Below are 26,164 nucleotides of genomic sequence, written 5' to 3'. Positions count from 1 at the left end.
CTCAGTTTGAGATGGGTCCAGGGCCGGATTAAGGTTTGTGGGGGAGCCCTGGGACAACAACTTTGTGGGTGCCCCTATCAAGTGGACAGCTCCAGTACTCCCATCACTTCCGGGCGAACGTCACATCTGGAGGCGCATCACTGACGTCATTACGTCTGTGCTTACACAAGGAAACGCGGGTGAGGACTCCTGGGCTGACGGCAGTTGTAGTTACCATGGTAACGCTAAAACAAAATGAAGAATACAAATAAAAAATACTGTTAGAAAAACCACCTCTTCTACATCCCTCCTAAATATAACTACAAATCGTGTCCATAAACATAAAGGACACAAAAAGACACATAATAATGTATTACAAAAAGATAACATCATTTAACATAAAGAGATCTAAAGAAAGCCATCAAGAGATCATCAAATCCATACAATTGAAGATGCTCGATAGAGATTGATGGTTAAAATGGCTCATGCATTATTGGAGTAGCTTAAATTGCATATCGCCTCCTCGCATATCTTCCTGAACCTGTTCAATTATTATATACTTGAGTGTGGACAAATTATGCTTGGCTGAAGCAAAGTGTTTTGCGACCGGCTGATCGGTCTCCTTATTATTCAAAGCCACTCGTATAGCGGATCGATGCTGGCACATGCCCGTTTTGAAAATCCTAGTGGTGTTCCCTACGTAATAAAGTCCACGGGACATTTGATGAGATATAATCCTGAATGTGGATGAAAAAAGTGTTTGGTAGGGATTAAATAGCTGCACGTGGTGCAGCCTAGGCATTTATAACGGCCCCCAGGTTTTTGCTGGATTCTGGGGGTATTCTTTTAGAGATGTCTGTGCGGACAACCCATTCTCAGATATTCTGCCCCCTGTAGTAGCAAGACATAGTTTTAGTATGTTACAAACTTTTCAGATCTTTATCCTGATGTATAAGGGGCCAAAGGGATTTTGATAGTCCGGTAATAGATGTATCTGCTGTAGAGTATTTGTGAACCAAATGGATATGGTCATCTGTTTATTTAGTGGCTTGCTTGCTTTTTTCAAAGTCCCCAACCTGGGTATGGCATCAACCTTTTGTTTAGCCTTCTCTAGAACATGGGCAGAGTATCCTCTATCATGAAACTTATCAAGCATTTTTTGCATACTCGCATCCATCTCCCCTGGGTTACTTGTTAATCTTTTCACCCATAACAGCTGGGAAAACAGTAGACCTCTTTTTAGAGCTGGAGGATGGTGGCTCTGTGCTGCAAGTACTCTGTTGCTGTTTGTTGGTTTGGATACCTGTAACCAATTTATTGTTCACAATGCTTATGTCCATATCCAGGTAGTGTATGTTGGTCAGACTCATCTCAAATGTAAATTTGATGGGACAGTCCAGCGCATTAATCCTTTAAATATGTTGTACAGAAGAATCTTGTGGACCAGTCCAGAGTAGTAGGAGTTCATCGATGTAGCACGTATACAAGTATATGTCAGGAGACATTTCTGGAGAAAAGAAAAGCTTGTGTTCAACCGCAAACATGAACGCATACGAGAGTGCGTCGTGCAACCCCAACGCACACCCCGTACGCTGCTGGAAAAATTCCCCATAAAACAGGAAGAAATTTTGTGTAAGAGTCCATCTTAATAACGTGGAAAAAGTAAACTGGATAGCCTGAATAAACCTCTCTAGCTTCCAGCAATTTCGGTGTAGGCTCAATACAAGCAGTATGCAGAATGCTGGTATAGAGGCTGGAGATATCTAAGGGACATAGCCACGATCCCCCACCCTTGTCAGCAGGGAGAATCATGATGTCATCATAGGATCTAAGTTGTTTTAATGCCCTCCTTTCTTCTCCTGTCAAGTTTGAAAACATTTTTCAAGTTTGTTGGCAATTGCACAAACCTGTGCATCTAATGCTTTAATATAGTTGGAGGTGGATGTGTTGTTACATACAGGGTCAAATCTAGATTTATTTTTAAAGGATGTATACTTGGTATAACCTGTTTTTAGGTAATTGTTGTTTATCACTGAAGTAGTCTCTTAATTTAAGTTGTCTATGTAAAAGAGTGATATACATTTTCCACTGGAGCTTGTTAAACTTATTGGTGGGAACATATGACAGTCCTTTGTGGATCAACATTTCCGTGACACTCAACTTCCTTTTAGACAAATTAAACACTAGGTTCTCCTGGATCGACCCGCAATGCTTAATAACATGGTGCCTGCTCTGGTGCAGCTGCTGCTGCTGTGTTGGACCCCCCTAGGTGTGGGGCCCCAGGTCGACCGGCCCTGTCGCCCACCCATATAATCCAGCCCTGGATGGGTCACATTGCCTAGGTCAGGGGTTACTCTGTACTGTTAGATTAAGTGGTACAGTACCTGTCCTCCAAGCAGATCACTGTGGTTGCTTGGTCAGTCGCTGTATTACTTGGCAGAACCAGGGCTGCATTTGCAGCATATGATAATCCAGCATATGTCAAGGCTTGCATGTATAGATGTGCGCTGACCCCCGTGTTTCGGTTTTGGATCTGGACTCATCTTCCACCCCCCAGTGTTTTGGATCTGGATTTAAAAAAAAAAAGTTTTTAAAAATAACTAAAATCATATAATTTTTGCAGTCCAAAACCTGAAATTCGGATTTCAAATCCGAATCCCAAACTGCTGAAAGACCAGAACCGAGACTCAGATTTATCTGGATCTCTTCAGGAGATTAGTAGCCTGACTTGGTTCTGTCCAGATTCACGAAATTCTGGTGCATTCGGATTTTTGGAGAACCGAACTGCACACCTCTAGCAGCATGTAAATAGTTATGAGGGTTAATCTTCCTTTTTTTTTTTTTTTGTTCATATTTTTGTTACTTGGTTTTTATCTGTTAAATGTAATAGAAAATAGGGTGTTGAATAGAAGGACAGGAGTCAATGGAGAGCCCAATTACTTATTTAGGGTATATTCAGCTATAATGCATAGGGCATCGTCACCTGTGATTACAACTTCGGACAAAACACTGTAAGATCGATAACCCGCCATAGGTTGGTCATTGTATTGACTTATTTACTGGTGGGTCAGTGTGATCCTTGGTATCCTCAGTGGTCACTGCATTCTGTTGTAGGTAACCGTTTTTGCTTCTGAGGCTAAATTGAAATTCAATCTTGCAATCGCTGATTCCTCTGTCTTTTGTCCTGTGAGAAAATCCCTGGTTGGCTGGCTATGAATGAAAGGAAATTCTCTGCTAGGCTCAGCTCCTGCAGCTTAAAAAGAAGCCATTGCCTGTTTTAATTTTGTTTATTTGAAGGGGAGTTCACGTAGCTGCACAAATTTGGGTGATTTCTGTACCTTCCCTAGCAATGGGCTCTACACAATGAGAATGCCACCACACCTCCTCTAACAGAGGTTTCCGAGGTGACCCTGCATGAAGTCATTACCGTCACCCAAATCTGTCCATTCTGTTTATTCAATGCTGACTTGTTGGATTCGATGGGAATTGGAGCTGGCAATTATCTGTACCTGTGCCCTGACAATGGCGTCACACAGAGACCTGGCCTTTGCTTGTCATTCCAAAGCTTCCCCTCGCTGTCTCCTTCTCAAGGAATGATTGCAGGTCTTAAAGGGACAATCTCTCCCCTGGGGTAAAGTGATTGACGTCACTGAATGTTTGTAGGCCCACGCCAATTTTTCCACTTAGTTTGCGCTGCTCATCTGGTGAGAATTTGATTGGACAATGTCGCTATACAAGTATTTACTATCTTAGACATTTTGGAGGCCAAGAAAAAATGTAGAGAAGAAAATCAAATTTCATTGTTTATCAATTTGAATTACCTAAATGCTCTCTAGTTGTCTCTGAAACGGTGATTCCAACCAAAACTGATAATCTAAGTTTAGGAAGAATTCTATAAGTTGAGACATTAACTTCTAGTCTGGCCTTCCACCCAGCCCTGTGGGCTCCCTGATGTCTACAAAGATACGGCAATGTTTTTTATTTCTAATGTTAATAGAATATTTTTCAATTGACCACTACGTGAATGGCGTAAGCCCATCTGGGAATGACGCAGACATCAAGGGGTTTACTGGGTTGGGCAGCATACTGGGCACTAGGTAAGTTTTATAACCTAAAATAGTATTCTGTTTTATGTGGGGCTATCACTTCAGCAGCTAAAGGGCTGATCCATATATCTGCAACGGCTTATGGCGGGATATGCCTCGGAGGTGGATTTCTGCTCGCAGCCTATGTAGGAGCTTATATACCGCATTGCGCTACTAATTCAATTGTCCACTAAGCTTTCATTTCTAGAGAGCTTTCTCCTTTTGTCAAGTCTTAATATAGATTAATCACCCACAACTTTTTGATGGACGCTCCTTGTCCTGCTTACCTGGACCTTTTTATTTGTTTTCCTTTATTTAAGAAAATAGCACATTGTTCTCCAACTACACATTGGGGCTGATGCAAACTGAGTAATAGGCCAGGTTGCGTAGCTTGGATGCATTCTTCACACTGAGCATGCCTAGAAAGCAAATGTACAGTTGCAGAGTCGTATGCATTTTGCACATCTCATACCTTAGGTAGGAAGGGGTGTTCCCACATAAACAATGTTCAGTAAGAGCAAAATTCACACCGATGTATCTTATTCAGACCAGCAATCATGCGCATGTAGGCCTGTTGGGAGGTGTAAAAGATATGACATGATGATGAGGACTTGATGTGTACTAGGCCTATATGCTGCCAATGTGGAGACTTATGCATATCGAAATATATGTTGTTTTTGCAAACACCTTTATTTTTGGAGTAATTTATACACCCCTTTTGCTGCCAGCCCTGCATCAGCTCCATAGTCGGATGGAACCTTCAGATGCCAGGAGGGAGACTACGGCAGGAAAGGTCTGAGGACTCACCAAAATATCGAATTACAGAATTTAGTTTTGTCTAGAGTAATCCTGTCAATCTGACTTCTGCCATGCAGACTGCGGTAGCGTCGCTGCCTTTGGCCATTCCAGCTCACACACTTGGCAAGGAAAGATCATCACTCTTTAAGATGGACAACTGCAATGACCTCTCTGAAAGTGAGTTGTTTAGGATGATAGAAAATATGGTAGGCTAATGGTAATAAATGTAAGTTGTTAAAAGATAGTTATGAGATTTAGGAGGGACTAAAGGCCCTTAGGGGTCTATTTACTAAGCCTTGGATGGAGATAGAAGTCCCAATCAATCAGCTCCTAACTGTCATTTTTCAAACATGACCTCTGACATGGCAGTTAGGCGCTGATTGGTTGGGACTTTATCTCTGTTCACTTTATCTCCATCCAAGGCTTAGTAAATAGACCTCTAACTTTCCTAGGCCCTTACAACATTATAAGTTGGTTAGAGCTTCTTCTCAGAAATTGTATTTACTACTAGCTGGGATACCCAGTGTTGCCCAAATTGAAGGACATCTGTAGCATTCATTTTTTTTACATTGCAGACCACTATTGGAGGCCATGAAATATGAAAATGTGCTTGGAGGAAATTAGTAACAGTCAGTGCAGGTGCAGTGTGACAGTTGATCCTCCGACTCCTGCTCTTCTGTTGGAGCTCTACCTGCCCCCCACTGGTACATATGAGCCAGTGCAGTTTTAGGGGGTCTATTTACTAAGCAGTGTTATGAGACAGTGAAAAGTGATAAGTCTGGGATAAGGTGCCAGCGAATCAGCTCTTAACTGTCATTTTTCAAACACAGCCTGTGAGATGGCAGTTGGGAGCTGATTGACTGGCACCTTATCCCAATCAGCTCCCAACTGCCATCTCACAGGCTGTGTTTGAAAAATGACAGTTAAGAGCTGATTCGCTGGCACCTTACCACAGACTAATGGTGCGTACACACTGGGCGATTAAAGTGGACGACTGAACGATAACGATATCGTTCAGTCGTCCACTTTATCGTCCATTTTATCGTCCATTTTTAACACAAAAAAGATGAACGATGACGACGACGCGCGTTCCCGCGGGTCGTTCGTCATCCTCGTTCATCGGGCTGACAAGCAGGCCAACCTGACGACCTCGTCAGGTTGCTGCATGTCAGGGAATGGGTGAGAGAGCCCGGCGCTGAACGATATCGCTAATGATTTCGTTCAGCGGCTGTGCTCAATGTCATGAACGACATTGAGCACAGCCTGCCGGGGACACACTAGACGATATCGCTCAGGGAGCATATCGTCTAGTGTGTATGCACCTTTAGAGTGAAAAGTGATGTCTCCTAACACTGCTTAGTAAATAGACCCCATAGTCACTGAAAGACATCCTGAGTGAACTTGCTTAAACAAAAATTTCTAATTGGAGAATCCACGTCCTACTTGGTAGGCACTATGTAGACCTCCATGGCCCTGACTAACTTCAAACCTTGACAATAACCTAATCCTGGTCAAACTACACCACCATGCCAATTTTGGTGGAGGTATGTACAAAACTCTGGCCGTGCATAAAGGACAAACAGACAGTCACATACACACCTTTGCTTATTATATAGATTTTGGGGTATATTTAATAAAGTACGGGTTTACAAAAGTGGAGATGTTGCCCATAGGAACCAGATTCTACTTATCATTTATCTAGGAATTTTTAGAAAATGCTAGCTGATTGGTTGCTATGGGCAACATCTCTACTTTTGTAAACCCGCACTTTAGTAAATCTACCCCGTTTTATATATTTTTACTTCAGATTCCTGTAAGTGATGTTTGAGGAATGAATGTGTTTTCACATGGGAGGTGAGGTTTTTGTAGGCTAAACCTAGGTTCTGGGCTAGAGAAGTGTAAAAGTGGCTTCTCGTATCCGCTCTACATTTCAAAATTTGCAGTAAAAATGTGAACGATTTAAACATTTTCAAACCTGAGAATTTAGTTTTTCAGTTCATCAGGAATGAATGAGATCACTAAGATGTGAGGCACAGCTTGCCTCAGAAATGTCACTAGTGAATGATTGGTGCATTCAGGAATATTTGTTCATAATAAAAGTGGATTGTGATGCACTCTAGGGTACTATTGTTATCCATCTATTGGATCGAATCTTGTTGGTGTCCCTGTTTTTGTTGTGGGTTCTTGTGCGTGATCCAAAAATGTCACTAGTGTTCCATCAATAATTGCCAGAGTATTCTGAGTGGGCTTAAATATGTGAGCCCTGACTTGTAATCTGTTGGATGGGTGTTCTTTAAACGTCCCAATATATATTTCATGACTTGTAATCTGTAGGATGAATGTTCTTTAAATATCCCACATTATGGTTAAAAGTTTCAACACATAATGGTGAGCAAATAACGTCTGTGCACAATGTTCATGAAAAATCTGAATGATGGGCGCCTTATAAAGTGATACAGTATCCCTCTTCACCTTCCTCTCCATCTCGAATACAGCGGTATACACTCCTCCCGACTTTCAGTATTTTCTTTATGACCTGCAATGTGATAACTACTCATACGCCACTAATGAAAGCATGCAGGAATAAACAGTGGTGGATGCATTACAAATTGATGGATCCTCTGATCGCCTGAACATCAAACTCCAGGATAGAATTTTGTGCGCTATTATATTTAGGGTATTGCAGTCAACAGAGTTTTCAGTTTGTGGTAGGTTTATGACCAGGATTTGTTTCATAGAGAACAACTATAAACTGCTAATTCTGTGCAGTGATGTTGGGCCTTTTACTTCTAAACTATTACAGTGCAGAAAATAAAATGGGAATGTTTTGATCCTGGAGATAATAGGATTCTGAAAGTTAGGCACAGGGCATGCTAATCCTGAATGTTTTGTATTATATGAACATTACCACAGAGTTATGTAGAAATTCACTTTATATTCTGCACAGTTTTCACATCTGCTTGAAAAAAATAAAACTCATTTCACTTTCAAATCAGCTGCTTTTCAGTGGAATCCTTTTTTTTGCTAGGGAAATAGCGGTATAAAATAATTACATAAGCTGTTTATAAACTATAAACCGCTTATTTTATTAGTTGTCTTCCTTAAGTTTTTTACCGTACATTTATAATTGATGGGGTAAAACAATCAAGCATTGCAAAAATAAATATAAGTTGTAAAGGTAGCTCTTGTTTGTTACCCTCGGTGGGCCTGGGTTTTTGAAGTGGAAAGGCCTTATGCGAGCCATATATATCTACACCCCAATTCCCCATTCTGCTGACTGGTGATCAAGAATGCTGATCATTGGTATTGGTAAAATCCAAAATGTTAAAAACCCCAGACTTGCCAATTCCAACCATTTTTGAGTCGGGATGGGGGAATTGCGAATGTTCAGTATGTTGAATTTCTCTGATTCCTCGGCATCGGCAGAACGGGGAATTGGGGCAATCCATCTCAGATCTTTGGGTCCCATTAGTTATGTCATAAATTTATAGGCAATGGACTGTCAAAGTGTACTTGTTACCACACCTAATTATAAGTGGCCACTAATCCAGAATACCAACCAAGGAATGGAAGCAGTCACATCATATGGATGATGTCACATTGAAGGACATAACTTTCCTGAAATCTGTGTAAAATCCTTGGTCTTCAGGATAGACCTGAGCAAATTTGTACTCTCCCACATAAATTTGGGGCATTTGGAAGGTTATGACTAAACTTAAAATAAAATATAAATTCCCCACATGTTGCCATAAGATGTTTGAGGGACATCTGTGGGGAGATTTGCTAAGGAGCAATTGTCAAAGCTGCCTATCTTCAGCGGCTTTAATCAATTATTTTAAAACGGCAATAGAAATAAATGCTAAACCTTGTTGTTTGGTATTTTTTCCTGTTGCTGGTTTAAAACTTTTGTTCCAAGCCGCTGATGATCGGCAGTTTTAGCAAACCACTCCTTAGTAAATCTACCCCCTGAGGTGGCCACTTCGCTTTCTTGATTTGTATAGTCCAGAAGTTCCTAAACTCTGCCATTACACTCCATGTTTTAAGGATATTTCTGCTTGAGCACATATGACTTAATTAGTACCTCAGTCAATTTAGTTTAACCAACTGCACTCAAGCATGGATCCGTGGAGATCTAGACGTTTCTTTTAGGGGAGGCGGCTTACCATTTAGTCCTTACTCCTTCCCTCTCCAGTCCCAACTCCTCCCCTCTCCAGTCCTCCCCTCACAATGTAAACAGCAGGGCTCGGGAGAATGACAGCAACCCCCTTTAGCTGCAGCGTTGGGCTCACTCCCCAGGGGTGGGCATGGGGGTAGCTATAAGTTCCTGATATGAGATATCAGGGAGTGTGGAGCCTCTATAGCTGTGAGCCCAGTACAGGAGCCCCCACCCCAGCAGTCATTACTCCATGCATTTAATGTTCCACTTACCCCTCAGCCCCAGCAGCAGCAGCCAGATGCCCCAGCAGCCCGCACTCCTCCTCCACAGGGTGAAGTGACCCCACCACCTGACACCCAGGTGTGATAATACTGCACCAGCCCCGGCGGTGAGTTGGGTGTATGCCTGGTGTAGTTTGCACTCTGCCCGCCTGCCACTGTCTCCAGAGTCCATCCTGCAGCCACACGTGTTCCTCCATAGACAGAGCGGTCTCTTTGTAACCTGAGGACGCCGCCTCCCCCTGTGCCTGGGCGCCCCCTAATAGCACAGCACTCTGTGCGCACTGCAGCTTGGGGTGAGATGCTGCATCTGGATGGGGCCCTGCCAGCCAATATGGTAAGTGAGGAGAAGAGACCTGTGAGACGTTGCAGCAGGGAGCTGAGCCCGGCGCCGCGGTACACAGCTGACAGGACAGTGAGAATGCAGGAGAGAGGGTATGTGAGAAGAACTGCTGGGACACTGTATGTGCATCCCGTCGCAGTCACACTGGAACCAGCAGTGTGCTAGGGGTGGCAATCGCCCCCCCACCCTCCCCTGGATCCGCCACTGGCATGGATAGCCTTAAAACATGGACTGTAATGGCGGAGTGTGGGCACCGATGGTATAGTCCGTTTGACGGACTATGACATACCAAACAAAGTGAAATGATAGTGAGTCAACTTTGATCCCAACCAATTGCAAGCGTCCAGTGTGCGAAAGTGGTTGTGATTAAGGGGAAGCAAAGCCGGTCCTACCTGCTTGGAGTTTGTATAGTCTCCCTGTGCTTGCGTGGGTTTCCTCCCACACTCCAACAATATACTGGTAGGTTAATTGGCTCCAAACAAAAATTAACGTGTGTGTATATGATTGTAGCCCCATTGGGGCAGGGACTGATGTGCATGGCCAATATTTTCTGTAAAGCGCTGCGGAATGTGTGTGCGCTGTATAAATAACTGGTAATAAATAAAAAAATAAAGTCATGGACTCCTGTGTTTGTTCATTTTCTCTGCCATTTGTTATGTGCGGGTGGGCTATTTTTGGGGCGGATTCTTTTTTATTTTGTAGGACCAAGAAGCCCATATTTAACAAAAAAAGATTTAGAAGTTCCACATGGAACACTTAAGGTCGAATTCTGCAAGTGGCATATGTGAGGTTTGGTCGCCAAATGCAGAATGAGGTGACTATTTCATAGGACCGTTTTGAAAACGTCACACATACTACCTGGTGCCCACAATTTCTTGTCCACTGGGGGTGCTGTTGCAATAGAGCAGGTTTGACATTTGATCCCATCTCCTTACACACAAGTGATCTGGCTGACTTACACAATATACCAGTGATTCCCAACCTCTGTCCTCAAGGCACACTAACAGTCCTGGTTTCAGTGATATCCGTGATTGTGCACAGATGGTTAAATCAATATAACTGAGGTACTAATTAAGTCACTTGTGCTCAAGTATGGCTATCCCTAAAACCTGAACTGTTAATGTGCCTTGAGGACCATGGTTGGGAACCCCGCAATATACAGAGAAATAAGGCTTTCTATGAAGAACAACATATGCAAAACTATAAACGAAAGCAGCCAATTAGACGTGGTTTCACTTTCAAAACTAGCTGAAAAATGTTTTAGAGTAGAACTGGTCGGTTGCTATGGGTGAATATCTAAGCTTGTGTTGTCACTTTTAGCCTCAGCCGCTTAAAAAAAAAAAAAGAATAAAAAGAGTTGGCAACTATTGTACATATGGTGCTACATGGCTAAGTGCTTTTATTTTGTATAGTTTCTGTATGTCCTTTCAGCTGCAGCGAACCATCTAGTCAATAGCTTTGAAATTATGCGAAGGCAAAATGGCTGGTTTTAAAAGTAACAGTTTCTTTTCAGATACTGGGGACCTCTTGGTAAATGGGCGACTTGTTCCAACTCATTTAGATATTTTTTTTTTTCTCTGCCCATAAAAGGTCAGCGTGAAACATGAAGTAAAACCATCCGACTTAACAGGTGAAAAGTTATTCCCTGGTGTACCAAAATTGAGATTCCCACAAAAGACCCATCTTTTATTCATAAGGCCGGAACAATGAGAAGTCGGCAGAGCTTAAATTTCAGCAAATAGCCCTATTCGGGGAGTGTAATTCAGCGATCATGGCATTCAATGTTTTCTGTTTCCTTTCAAGTGAAAACTGTAAAGCGTGAAGTGTCATGCGGAGATGTGGTTACATTCAGCCAAGCACAGAAATACCGCTGCACCCCCATTTAAGAACAGAATCTGCTTTCAAATCTCGGGGATCTCCGTGACTGTTCTTGCCTGTAAAATAATTTCTCTTCACTTTTCATCGACCCATGTACATCCTCTCCCGTCTGACTCTTAATATTTAACTCCTCTCCTATTGTAATACACATAATAAGCCGGTTATCTAAGATGTATGCATCATTGTTCTAGAAAGTGCTGTTATTGTGTATATTTTATAATATATTCTTCAGTCAGTACAGGGGATTCTTAGCTTTCCATAGAAATAACTTCGGTGTTCTAAAAAAGACCAATATTTTATATCATGGGCACTGGTTAAGGGAAGTAGAAAGGCATTAGTTATATGTTATTTTCCTTGATAGCCAATATGTGTTTGTTTTTTTTGTTTTTTATGAAACTGAATTATTACAGTCTGCTATCTATAGCTCCTAACCATCGACCTTTCGAAGTCTTCACAAAGAGGTCAAATACACGAAAAGTCACATTATGTAAGTGAAGTCACATTATGGTGTTCCTTATCCCCCTCTAGGGTGTGCCATTTTACAGTTCACAAATAGCCCTTCCGAAGAGCCAGGCCACCCCATAGTGTGAAGATGTAATGCTCAGCATCTGCCCAAAAATGCAGTAACCAAAATTACTTCTTACCTTTGTAGTGCAGTTGGAATGAGGAAAGACCACAGAATGTGTAGACATAAAGGGCGGTATTCAATTGTTTCACCCCCTTACGCGCCTGACAAGAGCTATTCAATTGTTGCTCCTGTTGGGCGTGATCAGCTGACGGCGCTCCATTTCAGCTCGCAGCCCCAGGGGGGTGCGAGCTGAAATTGACGAAAAGTGACATGTTTGGGAGCCCAAACAGCACTTTTCGCGATCATGCCCAGCACTTTGGTTGGAGGTAGCGGTTATACGCGGCTAAACATGGGGGCGATCAGCACGAATATCAGCAACAATTGAATAGCACCCCGCGATCTCCTGTAACTTTAGATGGGAGATCCAGACTGTGAAAATTGAATACTGCCCATAATCTGAAATATTCACTGTCTGTAGAAGTATGAAGAAAGCTGGCAACTAGTTACCATGACTGCTTCATCAATTTTCTCATCTGAACTCCTAGTTCTAGAGATGTTCGCTGTTGTGGTACAACAAGGGGCATTATTGTAGTCATTCACAAGCTCAGAGTAGCTGGTATATATCGTTCGCATGATGCTCACTGCTAGACTCCAAGCCAGGGCCTGTTTTCCCTGTGTTGGCATAATTGTGGTGGTGGCGGCACCACCTGCGGAGATCACTCGGGGGACGGAGATGGCAACAGTACTGCCTGTTGAACTCTCAGGATCCAGCAGTACATGTCTGTGTTCTTAGAGTGCTGTTGAGTAATAAAGAATTAAATAGGCAAACTCATGATGTTCTCACTTTTGCTGAGGGAGTGTACCTAAATTTTTTGCCAGAACTTCTGATTCAGGTGAAATAACTTCTATCTTGCAGTGTGTCACACAAGTGGTAGCCATTTTTTGGACACCAACATGCACTGAGGCTTCTACAGTATATCTAGCTCAACCACAGTGGTAGAATGTATGTGTGTATATGTATGTACGTACGTGTGTATATGTATGTGTGTGTGTATATGTATGCATGTGTGTATATATATATATATATATATATATATATATATATATATAAATAAAATCTGGGTTCTGACATTATTCTAGCTCTAATACCTATCCTCTTCCCCTTCCTGTTTTGAGATGGCACAGGCAGGTGTACATACATCCTTATGTGGGTTACCCAATACCCTCCCGGTAAAATTACCCAGTTGATAACAGGGGGCTTTTTTTTTTTTTTTTTTTTTTTTACTTCTTCCAGCCTGTGATCAAAGACCCCTGCTCAGTCTGTTTTCGTTGCACAGTGACAATCTGTAGATACCATTACATTTTTTCAGCATGAAACCAAACGCTTCAAATCCCAGAAGCCGTCTCAAATTTATGGCTAATAAAGGAATTTATTGTGCTAGATGACATCTGCTGTATCACTCTGGGAGTCGAAACTGGCAAGCTATAGAGAAGGAATATTTCCAATTCAGATCACTGGAGCAGGGGCAAAAGAGTCTGATTTCAGCGAAGTCCCCACAGACTGAAAGATAATTTTTCCCCTTCGTTTTCACAGAAATGGAGTCTCTTCTGTTTCTGGTATCAAGTGTACTTTTTGTATCGCTCTACCAACCTTATTTTTACCAGTAAAAGTTAGTGTGACAAAAATATATTGTGCCCCTGAAATGGGGAAGGAAGAGTTAATAATCTTAAGTCAGTCTAATGCAAGCAGCCTTAAAGTCTGCAAAAAATGTGCAGTCCTACTGTAGCTCAGTCAAATCTACTTTGGCAAGACTGTACTAATACTTAGCTCTTTATGCCGGTGATCAAAGTATGGATTTAAAGAAGGCATTGTAATGTATTTCCTGTATTTTCCATATTCCATACCAACTTATAAATTCTATTAATAGTCCTTTTATTGCAGACCTGATTGACACAATGCTTTTTTTAATGTATAATAATCTAAGCAGTAAAAAAAATACATTATTATTATTATATTTCATAATATTTTTGTATGTTAATATAGCACCACTTTTCAATGGGAGTTGTGTATTTATTTATTTTTTTCAAATATTTACTACACCCGCACAAATATGCTGTATCCTGTACACACACCAATCACATTTTAGCTTTGTTTGTAGCTTTCATTTTACTAGCAGTTTCTATAATCTAGTTGGTTATGGGTACAGTACAGCTGTGAACTTTTTTAAAAATTTTTTTTAAATGAGCCTGTTTTATAAACTGCTTCTTTTTGAGTAATCATTATTCATCAAATGATGTGTTGGGCAGAAGTTGAAATATGTTATTAACCCAATAGTGTTAATTTTGTTTGTGTTTGATTTTAAGGATCACTTGATATCTGTTCCTTTTATTTTGGCTCTATCAGCGGTGTATTATTTTCCAGGGCTGCTGAGGAGACATAGACGCAACCAAAAGACCACGTGACCACGTCCCTCCTGTATTCATTATGAGCGTGGCCATGCACTCTGCACACGTGGCTACTCTCTCCTGTATTGGGGCCTAGTAGACCTCCCGGAAGCCCTGATTTAGTGTTTTTCTAGAAATGTATGCAGATTGTGCCAACTTATAAATATGGTAATTTTCCTTTCAATAACTGAATGGAGCTCTTCACATGCTTTGTATAAGCACAGTTACATGGCTCCTTTTATAATACCTCACATGTGTTCCCGCTAGGCTGTTTTAGCGGAACGCAATTAAAAAATGCACCTTGCCCTAATGGTGGTGCCCTGCTGAATCAGCGTACAGGGTGCCGTTCTCACCTGCAGGCCGAAGTGTCCCGTACGGGGGAAGGGGTTGTGGTTAAACAATCACCGCTGGGTAAATTGGTGCATGGCATCTGTTCACCCTACAGGGAGAGTTTGGGGGCAGCCCAGCATCTCCATGAGTGCTGTGGCTGCCCCCACAATGATGTAAAGGCCCCCTTTTCAAGTGACCACTCCCCCTTTTCGGTGCATACCAAGTGCCCTTTTCCAAGCCAGATACCCTGCCCCCTTGCCCCTTTAGAATTAACACTAATTATATGTCTATATGTAAACTCATATGTTGAAGTATTATTGTATATTTATAGGCTAATTTTTCATGAAAATTGGCCCAGCCTCAAAATGGCTGTTTCCACTGTGAGTAGGGTATATGTACACTTACCAAGAAGCTCTATTGTCCTGTATTGGAACCTGGGTGTTCTGTAAACTATCTGATTTACTTGTAGTTTTGTGGAGCTATGCATTGTAATATGATAGTATATATTTTATACTTGTGCAATCACTTTCTACATTCAACAAAAAGCCGTTTATTCTATTGAGATTCCTGTATCAGATTGTCTGAAAGGTTTTGCTTACATGAATTTCCACTTCCCTTGCCAGATGATCAAGTCCTAACTAATTCCTAGAAGGTATAATCAGTCTTTGTTTCTGGTTGAATCCCGGTTCTTGTTGTGTTTTTAATCTCTGGTGATGTTTTGTTTTATAGGCGCACAGTATATTTGCAACCTCTGATTTAAACAATCACCCTTAGGCAGTGTGGTATTTAACTTAATCACATTTGATGTCACGTGTGCCAGGGTATTACAGGGGGTGGCAGTACCATTCTTTCCCCTGACTTGTGTTCAGTTTCCTTCTTTCAGTTTAGGTTCAGCCAGATGGCAGGGTGCTGAAATGCCTCTACTTGGCTGTACAGGATTTTTAGCAATATATACTGTGTAGAATGATACCTTTGGGCATACAAATATCTTCCTGTGTGGCATCACTCATTTGGCATGTATTGTGTGATAGAGTAGTTCATAACTGTGAATGAAGGTAAAGAAACACCTAGATATAGGAAGGAATTGCTTCATACAAGCAGCTTGCTCCATTTGATAAATATCCCCCTAGTAGCAGACATTTTTTTTTCTCTTACCGTTTTTATAAACACTGCGTGCCAGTGAGACAACACTAATGATAGCCAGGTACAGCCACATCATAACTCGCTCCTCTCTGCGTGTTCTGACATAACCTGCGTTTGATGGTGAGTTTAACAGGACGATTGCATTTGTTCTGAGGAACTCTAGCTGCACAAAACTTTAATTATGAGCCAGCATCTGAGTAAAGATGTAGCACGCAAACCTTTGTTTTGGCTTGCTTTCAAGTGTACTTACAGCTAATCCTCAGGAAAATGGCTATTTCAAACTGGGCTGCCTTTTATTTTACAATGTGAGAGATCCATAGGGTGTAACATTGGCGGGAGGAAGGTAGAATCAGGCACATCCCAGAAATTGTGTGATTTCTCTAGTAACTGAAAACGTGCATGCATAAATTGGCCAAGGCTTGCTGGGATTGTATATGTCTATCCATTATTTTCATATACACTGGCGTGTTTGGGTGCTCTTTTCAGAGGCTCTTGAATGAGGCTACAAAGAGTCCCAGGTGACGTAGCTTTGATTTGGCATCATGTGGTAATCTTTTCAAAACAGGTAAACGCCTCCCAAAATCTACCTACACTTATAACCTGTATCGTACTCGCCTACTCTTGCGAAACGGCAGGTAGGCTCCTGAAAATCTGTTGGCGCCCCCGGGCCGTCCGGAAGAGTGGGCAAGTCTCCCGGCTGGCTGCCACAACCCCGACCCCATTTCCCCCCCTACCCCCCAGAACTTCCCGCCGGCATCCACTGCCACTTATTCAACAAAAGGGGGCGGTCCAGGGGGGAGATATTAATCTTGGCATTGTACAGCCGGGGCGGGGCCGTGATGGTGCACTTGCACAGTTGCGTCCCTCCTGCTCCGCCCCCAAATGTGCGTCACACACAGAGGGGGCAGCCAGATTGTCGGCAACTAGGACCTGCATTGGTACCTGGTCAGATGGGCCTTAATTACTTATAGATGTGTCCACATACACATATCCTCAAATAGCCCCACTTGGTGCACCACAGACTTTTCAAAATAGACGGGCCAAGTGACTTTTTCATAAAATATGCATCTTAATCTGGGACGTCATACCAATCCCTTTGCAACAAAAATACTAATAGAGTACACTATAAGCAAATTAAGTAAAAGTATGCAAAAGACAGAGGTCCAATTCGAGTGACCCACGTGCCATGCATCAATATGCAACTTTTTTTTTCAGTTCCTTTGTGACAAATATAGTAATCTGAAGTGCCTAGTACACTATAAGGGAATTTGTATGTGACTAAGACGGAAAAGTCAGGAAAGTACGCACGCACGATAATCTGTACCCGTGGCAGAGTGTTTAAGTTGTGCCAGGCAACTCAAGCCATATTGCCGAAAAAAGTATAGGTGTTTGAGGATACATCTGTAGAATGAGGAGGGTTCCTACAGAAATACAAAGTCCCAAACTTTCATCATATACTAGAGGTTGGGGAGGGTATGCATTGTAATGATTACTCCACCTGCACCCCTAATGCTACCCTCTACACTACACAAACACCATGCACACAAAACGCATGCATGCATACATACCTCCCACGTGTCAGACCTAGCTGAGACCATCCCGATTCTCGGAGACTGTTAGGGCAGTCAGGACTTCTGTCCTCTCTGGTGTGCATGACAGTGCAGAATAGTATGACCATTTTCCTCCCTTGAGATTGTTGGCGGGTACACACTGTTCTGATTTACAAGCATACAATTTTGGGAGGTGTGGCTTTCTGCAGCAATCATTACATACAGGACTGTGAGGTCACTATAATGGCCGCACTTGTACAGTCCTACAAGTGCTGCATTTTGAAAAGGTGTGAGGCTTGGAAACTGCTGCACTTCACCAAATTCCCTGCAAATGTATTTCTGGGCATATTGGTAAAAAGCGATTAGCATAAAAGTGTTATATAGTTGTGCACACATGCTTTACTGTGTTGGGTACGGGATCCCGACAGTTACAATGCCGGCGGATACCTAAAGCGGCATCCCGATGGCCAAAACCCTGACTGATTTGGGTAATATTTTTATTTCAAATCTTAACACTTACTCTAACCCACCCCTCCTGCAGCCTAACCCTAACCGTCCCCTCCTGCAGCCTAACCCTAACCGTCCCCTCCTGCAGCCCAACCTGCAGCCTAACCCTCAACCTAGTGCCTAACCCTAATACTTATAGAGCCGTATTCAATTTGAGTCGAGCCGCGATACTTATACGCGGCCCGGACTTTCCACCTACTTTGCTTGTTTTGTAAGCGGAAAAGTATTGTGCGCGTGCACGCTTTACCCCGTATTCAATTCGAAAGTACGCAAAAACGGGACCCGGCGACAAGGTGGAAAGTACTGTCAGATTTGGGGAAATCAGCCTGACACCCCCTAAAAGATGCTCTGACATGGGGGTTTACTATGGTACCCCCTGATTTGGCTTGCTGAAGGTATTTGGTGTTTTTAAACGGGCTAAATAGCTGCTAAATAACATTTTTCTATATGTGATGCAGAATAGTATTCTGGAGTAATTTTTGCAGAAAATAACTTATCCCAGCAAATTTGGGGTACTTGAAAATGGGGGTCAGCATATTTAAAAGTTGCTAAAGTGAAGTTGAAAAAATCGTGAAAAATCCACCTTCTGCAAGCACCTGCAATCAAAAAAAGTATTGGAGCATACTTGGGGACCCCCCCAGAGTCAAGTTTGCTAGTTTTTAACTTTTTACCCCTACTTTTTTTCACCCCCTTTTTCAAAGTGATTTTTTTTGGGTGTCAAGTTTTAAAAAAAAAAAAACATTTTTGACACAGTTTACCTTTGGGGGGGACTGTCTGAAAGCTGCACGGGGGTTCCCGCAACGTTGCACCCCAAAACCCTAATTCTACACTTTTTTCCGCCCGCTATTCATAGGCAAAACTTTTTCACCTAGTACATTGCATTGACTTTCCGCCTTGGCGGAAAGACTTTCAAATTGAATACGGGGTAAAGTCAAAACAGGCGAAAATTACGTCATCGGCGAAAAAGTATCGCGGATCTGGACTTTTCCCCTCAAATTGAATAAGGGCCACAGTTGGAAAAGGTCTGCATTCTGGTGGTCGGAATCCTGACTACATCTCGCTGTACCAGTATTGAGAAGATTTTGCTATGCCATTTTGACCTCCATCTTTGCCATACCTTAGATGTAATTTAAATGAGGCACCTGTAGTGAATGCAGGAACCCTGGTTGCCTGGAATTTGTCCTGCCTGCAACGCATCACATGATCTGATTGGCATTCCAATTGGATATCTAATGAAATGCTTGTTACAGTCTTGGCAAGCAATATAACATGGCTAGCCACCATTACACAGATTCATTATGTTATTTGGTGGATGAGCCTGGAATAAGAGAGATGCAACAGATAGGCAGAGCCACACATCTGGCCTCAGGATGTTGTCACAGCGTACTGATCTGAGTTGCTGGAAGGACTTAATTACTCTAATTGCAGGTTATGAATATATTGTCATTCTTTTCTTAAATGCTTTCCTTTTAGATATGTGCTACAGACTCATGTGTAAGTAACATCAAGGAGTTATGAAAATGCATGTATGACAAACCATGCAATGTACACACAGTTATTGGTCCATAAATACTTTCATCAAAAAAGACAGCACAAATCTCTGCCAACCTCTTCTTGGTGTGTAATATGAATCAGCTAAAAACAACATCCTGGTAGGAAACACATGGCTAATCAGGCGGTGGTACTAAGCACAAGATATTGTGATCATTTCACTTCAGTCATCTGGTTAGCAGTAAATCAAGATTAACAATGGCCAATGCAATCATAGGTTCCTGTATTTTGAATTTCAAGTCCTTGGATATTGGATGCAGAGAGTCCGAAAGTTTCATCATGGGAAAATCACTGTCCTGTTTAAACCCGCGTTTTCTCACAGTGTGCACACGCTTATAATGTGTATTATTGGTCTATTGCTCTGTGTCCCGTGTTACTGGGTATCTGAATCAGTCACTGTACACAGACAGCTCTTTGTTCCCAAGATAACAAAACCTCTGCAAAACCTATTCAGAAAACAAGGGCTCTGGCCTAGTAGCATTTTGTACTGGTGTACAATGACCGCTTTTAGGATAACCCAGTACTGCATAGAGGTCCTGCTAATATCTCTTCCAGATGCAATCATTTATCAGCAATGTGTAATGTTTATCTCCATCCTCACTTCAGATCTGAACATGAGTCAAATAATGTGGGTGCTGCTTGTCTGGGCACTGTTCTGGGCTGTTTTGGATCTTTTTTCTCTTTTTTTTGACACGTATCTGTAAAAATATCATTGCATGACAGTAGTACAGTGTTGCAGATAATTCTATCGTTTGTGATCATGTGTCGATTATGACAATTTAACACCACTGCTGCTGTTCTATGGATATTTTGCTAACTGGATGCATAAGCATTGTCTGTTCCTGTCACAGTACCTGTTTTGTTCATGTAACAGAGGAGGGGGGGGGGGGGTGGATTGGTCAAGAATGAATGTAGTTTGACAAGAATATAATTCCTTTCAGAACAGTCGAGTCCTGTTGTCTATTAAAACAGATGCAGGTACCTGAAAAACACTTTGTAGGCTTGAGATACAGATCCCTTCTCAGCTGGACTGGATTTCCGGGCTAAATTGGTTTCAGAAATACATGTTTAAGCTGTTCATAACTGAGATCTGAGGCTTTTGTTGATGTAATTCTGTAAAATGTATACATCATAAAGCAGACCATAAGGTGCAGCCTATACACCATTAACATTGCGCATACAGCTTACAAAGTGGCTGCGCTCAGGAGGATTTCATTCAAACAGTTTTTTTTTTTGTTTGTTTTTTTGTTCTTTTATTTTCGGTCGGTTTCCTTTGTCTGCATTTTCTAGGGATTGAGGGGTCTATTTACTAAGCCTTGGATGGCGATAAAGGGAACGGAGATAAGGTACCAGTCAACCAACTCCTAACTGTCATTTTTTCAAACACAGCCTGTGACATAGGGGTCTATTTACTAAGCAGTGTTAGGAGACAGAGTGAAAACTGATAAGGTGCCAGCCAATCAGCTCCCAACTGTAATTTTTCAAACACAGCCTGTGAGATGGCAGTTGGGAGCTGATTGGCTGGCACCTTATGACTGACATCAGTTTTCACTCTGTCTCCTAACACTGCTTAGTAAATAGACCCCTTAGCATGTTAGGAGCTGTTTGGCTGGTACCTTATCTCTATTCATTTTATCTCCATCTAGACCCCTCAATCTGTATATACAGTTAATGGATTCTGATGTGTACAGTAAAGACCTGGTGGAGATGTATCCAGTCTTGGGAAGAGATGAAGTGGACAAGTTGTACCAATCAGCTTCTGTGAATGATCTAGAACAGTCTTTGAAATGACAGAGCGAGATGCAATAGTAATTTGGGTGCCCAGCAGAGCTATTCAATTGTTGCTCTGATCAGATGCAAGTGCCACGGGTGTCAGTGATTTCTGCTCGTACCCTTTTGAGGTCAGGGGCGTTTTTAAAGAGGAGGGGGCCCGTGTGCAGTCTCCGACACGGGCCCCCTCCTCTCTGTCCGGCGGCCGGTAGCGCACTGAGCTGTGCGCGGCCAGCGCCGGTGTTATAGACTCTGGGCACTAGAGTGCGCCCAGAGTCTATACAGTATGCGCAGGTCACTGGGAAAATGGCCACGGCGGCCATTTTCCCTGTACTGCGCATGCCCAAACGATGGGAAAATGGCCGTGGTGGCCATTTTCGAGTCATTTTTACAGCGTTGGACCCCTGCCCTGACGTGGGACTCCAGAGAGGTAAGTAATACTATGGGTGCAGGGTGTGCGGTGCGGGGGCCCCCTGGACCCAGGAGCCTGTGTGCCCCGCACACCCTGCACCCATTATAGATACGCCCCTGCTTCAGTTGGTGAGCAGAAATGTCCGAAAATTCAGCTGTTTTGGCAGCACTCCCAATAGTATAGATGGCTAAACCATTGCATTTGGGTGCAACAAGCACTCGTCGGGCGTCCATTCCATTACTTTTGGACACGCAGGAAACAATGGAATCCCCCACTTAGATGTTGATTGGTTGTTTTGGGAATCTACACCACTTTATCTCTCTCCAATGAGCCTTTTTATCAAATAACAATTACAGCAAACCTCCTGAAAACACCTGTTTTCAGGGAGGGGGGGGCGCAAATATTTAGGATACCCCGAATGTATGAAAGAGGAAGTGCAGCAGATATCTACTTACCTGCCGAGGTCCCTCCATTACTAACAGCAGACGCAGCCCGCATAGGTTTCTGTAGGGGCTGCAAAGCTGTCCGGTTTACCAAACTCTGGGACTCTGCCTGTATGTTATGGGAGCAGAAATCACATGTCCGAAAGATCTGTACTTAAATTGAGTATATTGCGAAATGTAACTGTTTATTACACTTATTTAAAAATCTGAGCCTTATAAACCATTAAAATATATACTATGTTTCTATGTTTTTACAGCAAAGACCTTTGGTTGGAAAAAAAAAAGGCTTAGGAAAAAAAGAACAGGAAACTTTCTCTATATATTTAGATATTATTATTATTATTACCACTAGTAATTTATATAGCGCACACATGTTCTGCAGCACTTTATAGAGAATAATTGACCATTCACATCAGTCCCTGCCCCAGTGTAGCTTACAAATCTATATTCCCTACCACATGTACACGCACTTTTGTCACTAGCCAATTAACCTACCAGTATATTTTTGGAGCGTGAAAGGAAACCAGAGTACCCGCAGGAAATCCATGCAAGCATGGGGAGAACATACAAACTCCACACAGGACCATAGTGGGAATGAAGCCTAGGACATCAGTGCTGTGAGGCAGTAATACTAATTATTACACCATCTGCAATGGCCACTATTATATAGTTGGCTTTTCTGAGTTAAACTTAAATACCATGTAACGGATTAAAGTGACAGTTTTGTAAAAAAAAAAATATATATATAATTTTTTTGGTCATAAAAGTAAAAGAAATCAACATCGGTGCATTTGAACCGGAGATAGGACATTGGATATAACAGAAAAAAATATCAGTCAAACTTGGACATTGGGTCTGAAATCTAAATTGCAGTGTAAAAATAAAGCTGTCCAGTATTTGGGGTCTACATGCAGAAGCAGCCAATATATACCCTGCATGCACAAAACATGTATTTGCACCACCTTGTATTGCAAAATGGCTTGTCCAGGTACACAGTTACTTGCTCTATCTTAAAGTGCCTACACACAGTACGATGTGTAGGCACTGATGTGACCGACGATCCCAGGGCCGACATATCGGGCAGTCCCTACACACGGGGCGATCCGGATATATTTGTCATGGTAACAAACTTGGGACAGTTGTAATACTATGTGCGGCCTTGTTTTATTGGAAAGAATGGACATTAGGAAAGAACTATACCGTTAGTTTATCAATAATAGAACCCTTTTCTCTGTACTCCAGACATCTACATTCCCCAGAGTATTGAACCATGGGAGCAGGAAGTGTTTACAAACATGTTGTCTGATGCTTCCTAATGGGAGGAGCTGTAAGATAGGAAACACATGACCCCTAATGAATAGCACATGTCTGTTGACCGGTGCTCCATGCAATGTCTTGGTGCGCCCAACATTGCTGCAGGGCTTAGCTGCTTCCTATCTGCTGTAATTATTATTCAACAATTACTAGGGCTTGGGTTCCCTACTGCTTGCTGTTTCCTGTTTAGTTTATATTGTATATCAAGGTTGCTTCCTGATGTTATGCTTATTGGAAGCACCTTCAAACTAGCTCAGGAAAAGATCATTATTTATACGGTCTAGGAAAATAAAACCTTAAATGGAGGTATTTGTGTGCAGTGAGATGGCAGAATATTGTTATTTATAAGATTATGTTGGTAAATACCCACTGTTACCTGTAAAGGGGTGTCTAACACCTATTCACACTGCAGACAGATGTTTTGTGACTGATGCAATATTCATGAGAATCCAGTATATCAAATCACTAGCAAATTACCCAGTATGAATAGAATCCTATTGCAGTCAACCACAATTGTACATGCATTTATGCATATCCCTATCCCTAAAGAGGCTTTCGGAAATCATGTAGCATATGGCATAAATAGTCAAATTAGTATTGTTAATATTATTATATTCTCCAGCACTTTCCTGAGCTCTGTTAGTTAGGGTGTCACATTTTAATAATGTTGCAAAAATTAATGATCGTAAGCGCTGTTATGGCATCATTTCAACAATGTGCCGAGTCTGGTACGTTTTTGGCAATTGTTGTTCTGACGAAAAAGACCCTACACATTTTCACTGTGTCCATCTGCACTGTACTACCAGATACTCCACCCATGGTGGTCCATTTCCTTGGTCTGTTCTGTATTGGGGAGAACCAATGGGGGACAAGAGACTGATTTTACGTTACATCTCAAATTATCTATACATGGGACTGGTACATACAGGTGTTGGAAGACTATGTCTGTATAAGGCTTGTTGTTGCAGGCAGCCTTATAACAAAGGCTCCCTGAATCACAGTGTGCTAAGTATTCCAATATACTGTACGGAGCATTAACTCGGCAGCCGATGTTGGATTTGACCTGAAGTCAGAAAGGGTGTGCTGTATGTGTGAACAGCAACATCTACTTAAGTTTTTGGACTTTCGCTGTTAAAGCATCTTTACAAGTCTTTAAGATTGCAGCTTGTATGTGAGATATTAACGCCCCTGGTTTACAAGTCTTAAATGTTGTTTAAAATTTAATGCAGCACGATAAATCCTTGTGTTGACAGTCCTTTCAAATGATAAAATGTATTTGTACATTTATATATATTTTAAGTGTAGACTAAAATCCTCAGCTATCCAACATTTTAGAGCTCTAAGGGGGCAATTCAAATGTTTTTGGGTGCCTGACGGAGCAATTAATTTGTTGCTCCGTTCAGGCGCCAGTTTGCACGCCCAAAAGCACCTGGTCTAACCACGTATAGCAGCTAACCCCTCCTAAGGTCCTGCATTGGGCGCTCAAACAGCCGACTTCTCACACATTTCTGTCTGCCAACCCGGGAGGCTTCGAGCGGAAATGGGTGCAGCCGCAGCTATGCGTGTCCGAATGGAGCACCAGTTGAAATGCTCTGTCGTGTGCCCAAAAGAAATAGCCGCGGCTAAAACAATTGAATCGCCTTCTAAGTTTCTCAGTAAACTTAAAGGCAGGGAAGGTAATTGGCTGTTACAAAAAGTTGCCCATAGTGGTCATTATCTTATGTAACATTTACGTATAACATTTTTCCCAAACTTTTTTTTTCCCAGCCTTTTACTCAACAATGTTACTAGTAATTAACACACAGCAATATACATTAATGTTTACTGGGCCTATTAAACAACACCTAGCGGTAGCACACTCGTTAACTTGCAGTCTACTTTCCTATCCAACAAGCTGGCTTTATGCGTTTTGTTAAAAATTATCAGAAAATTATATTTGAGCACATAGAAAAAATAAAAGAAAGCACATTTGGCAGGGGAGACAGCAGTACTGAAAAGCCATATTCTAGGTGGTTTTCCGCTATACACAAATTATTTTCTTTATTTCGCTATCTGTTAAATTAATTTCTTGCCTCTTAAAATGAGTCTGAGTCTTCCCTGCCATGTTAGAGTTACAGGTGTGTGGTCTGATGTTTCTGCTCTGGGTCACTGACTCTCATAACTCAGGGCTTGTTCTCTGTTGCGTTCACGGTTCCATGCAATCTGCGGGATGCAGACAGGAAGGGGAGTCCGTTATGCAATTTGTTACTTAGAATGACATGATGAGGGTGATTTGTGGGGGAACACTCCTGGCCCAGATCTCAAATCTCCTTTGTGATGTATATAACACATGCCTGATTGCTTGACATCATAATAATAATCTGCTTTTACGGGTTTGATCAGATCTGACGGTCAAAATTGAGTTTAATTCTTGCAGCGTTTATAACTACTTGCCTATAGAGGTATACTACAGAAAAGTTCAGTGCTGCAGGACTGTGCTTAAGCATGAAAGCGATTTCCAATGCTTGCAGTCATTTAAGTAGAAACGTAGAATGTTGTCATTTTTATTTATGACCATTTTTACAAATCACTAAGAGCGTGCTTGCTTTACAATTATCAATAGACCCTACTTGGA

At 42.0% G+C, this 26,164-nt stretch overlaps 1 protein-coding gene across 4 annotated transcripts in view; it reads left to right on the top strand.

Moving 5' to 3' along the window:
• Nucleotides 1–26,164, top strand: part of IL17RD (interleukin 17 receptor D) — a 102,788-nt gene that overhangs the window by 19,757 nt on the left and 56,867 nt on the right. Inside the window, exon 2 of one of the 4 annotated variants that reach the window (XM_088472677.1) lies at nucleotides 4,793–5,039. The exons of the other annotated variants lie outside the window; for them this stretch is intronic. Within the exon in view, the coding sequence (XP_088328803.1) occupies nucleotides 5,025–5,039 (15 nt within the window). The 5' untranslated portion in view covers nucleotides 4,793–5,024. The remainder of the gene's footprint in view (nucleotides 1–4,792; nucleotides 5,040–26,164) is intronic. 4 annotated transcript variants of the gene reach the window in all.

Source organism: Taudactylus pleione, unplaced genomic scaffold, assembly GCF_031769625.1.
Source record: "Taudactylus pleione unplaced genomic scaffold, aTauple2 ptg000128l, whole genome shotgun sequence".
NCBI lineage: Eukaryota > Metazoa > Chordata > Amphibia > Anura > Myobatrachidae > Taudactylus > Taudactylus pleione.
Note: the sequence above shows the minus strand (reverse complement) of the source record. Positions and strands in the feature narration are given on the sequence as shown.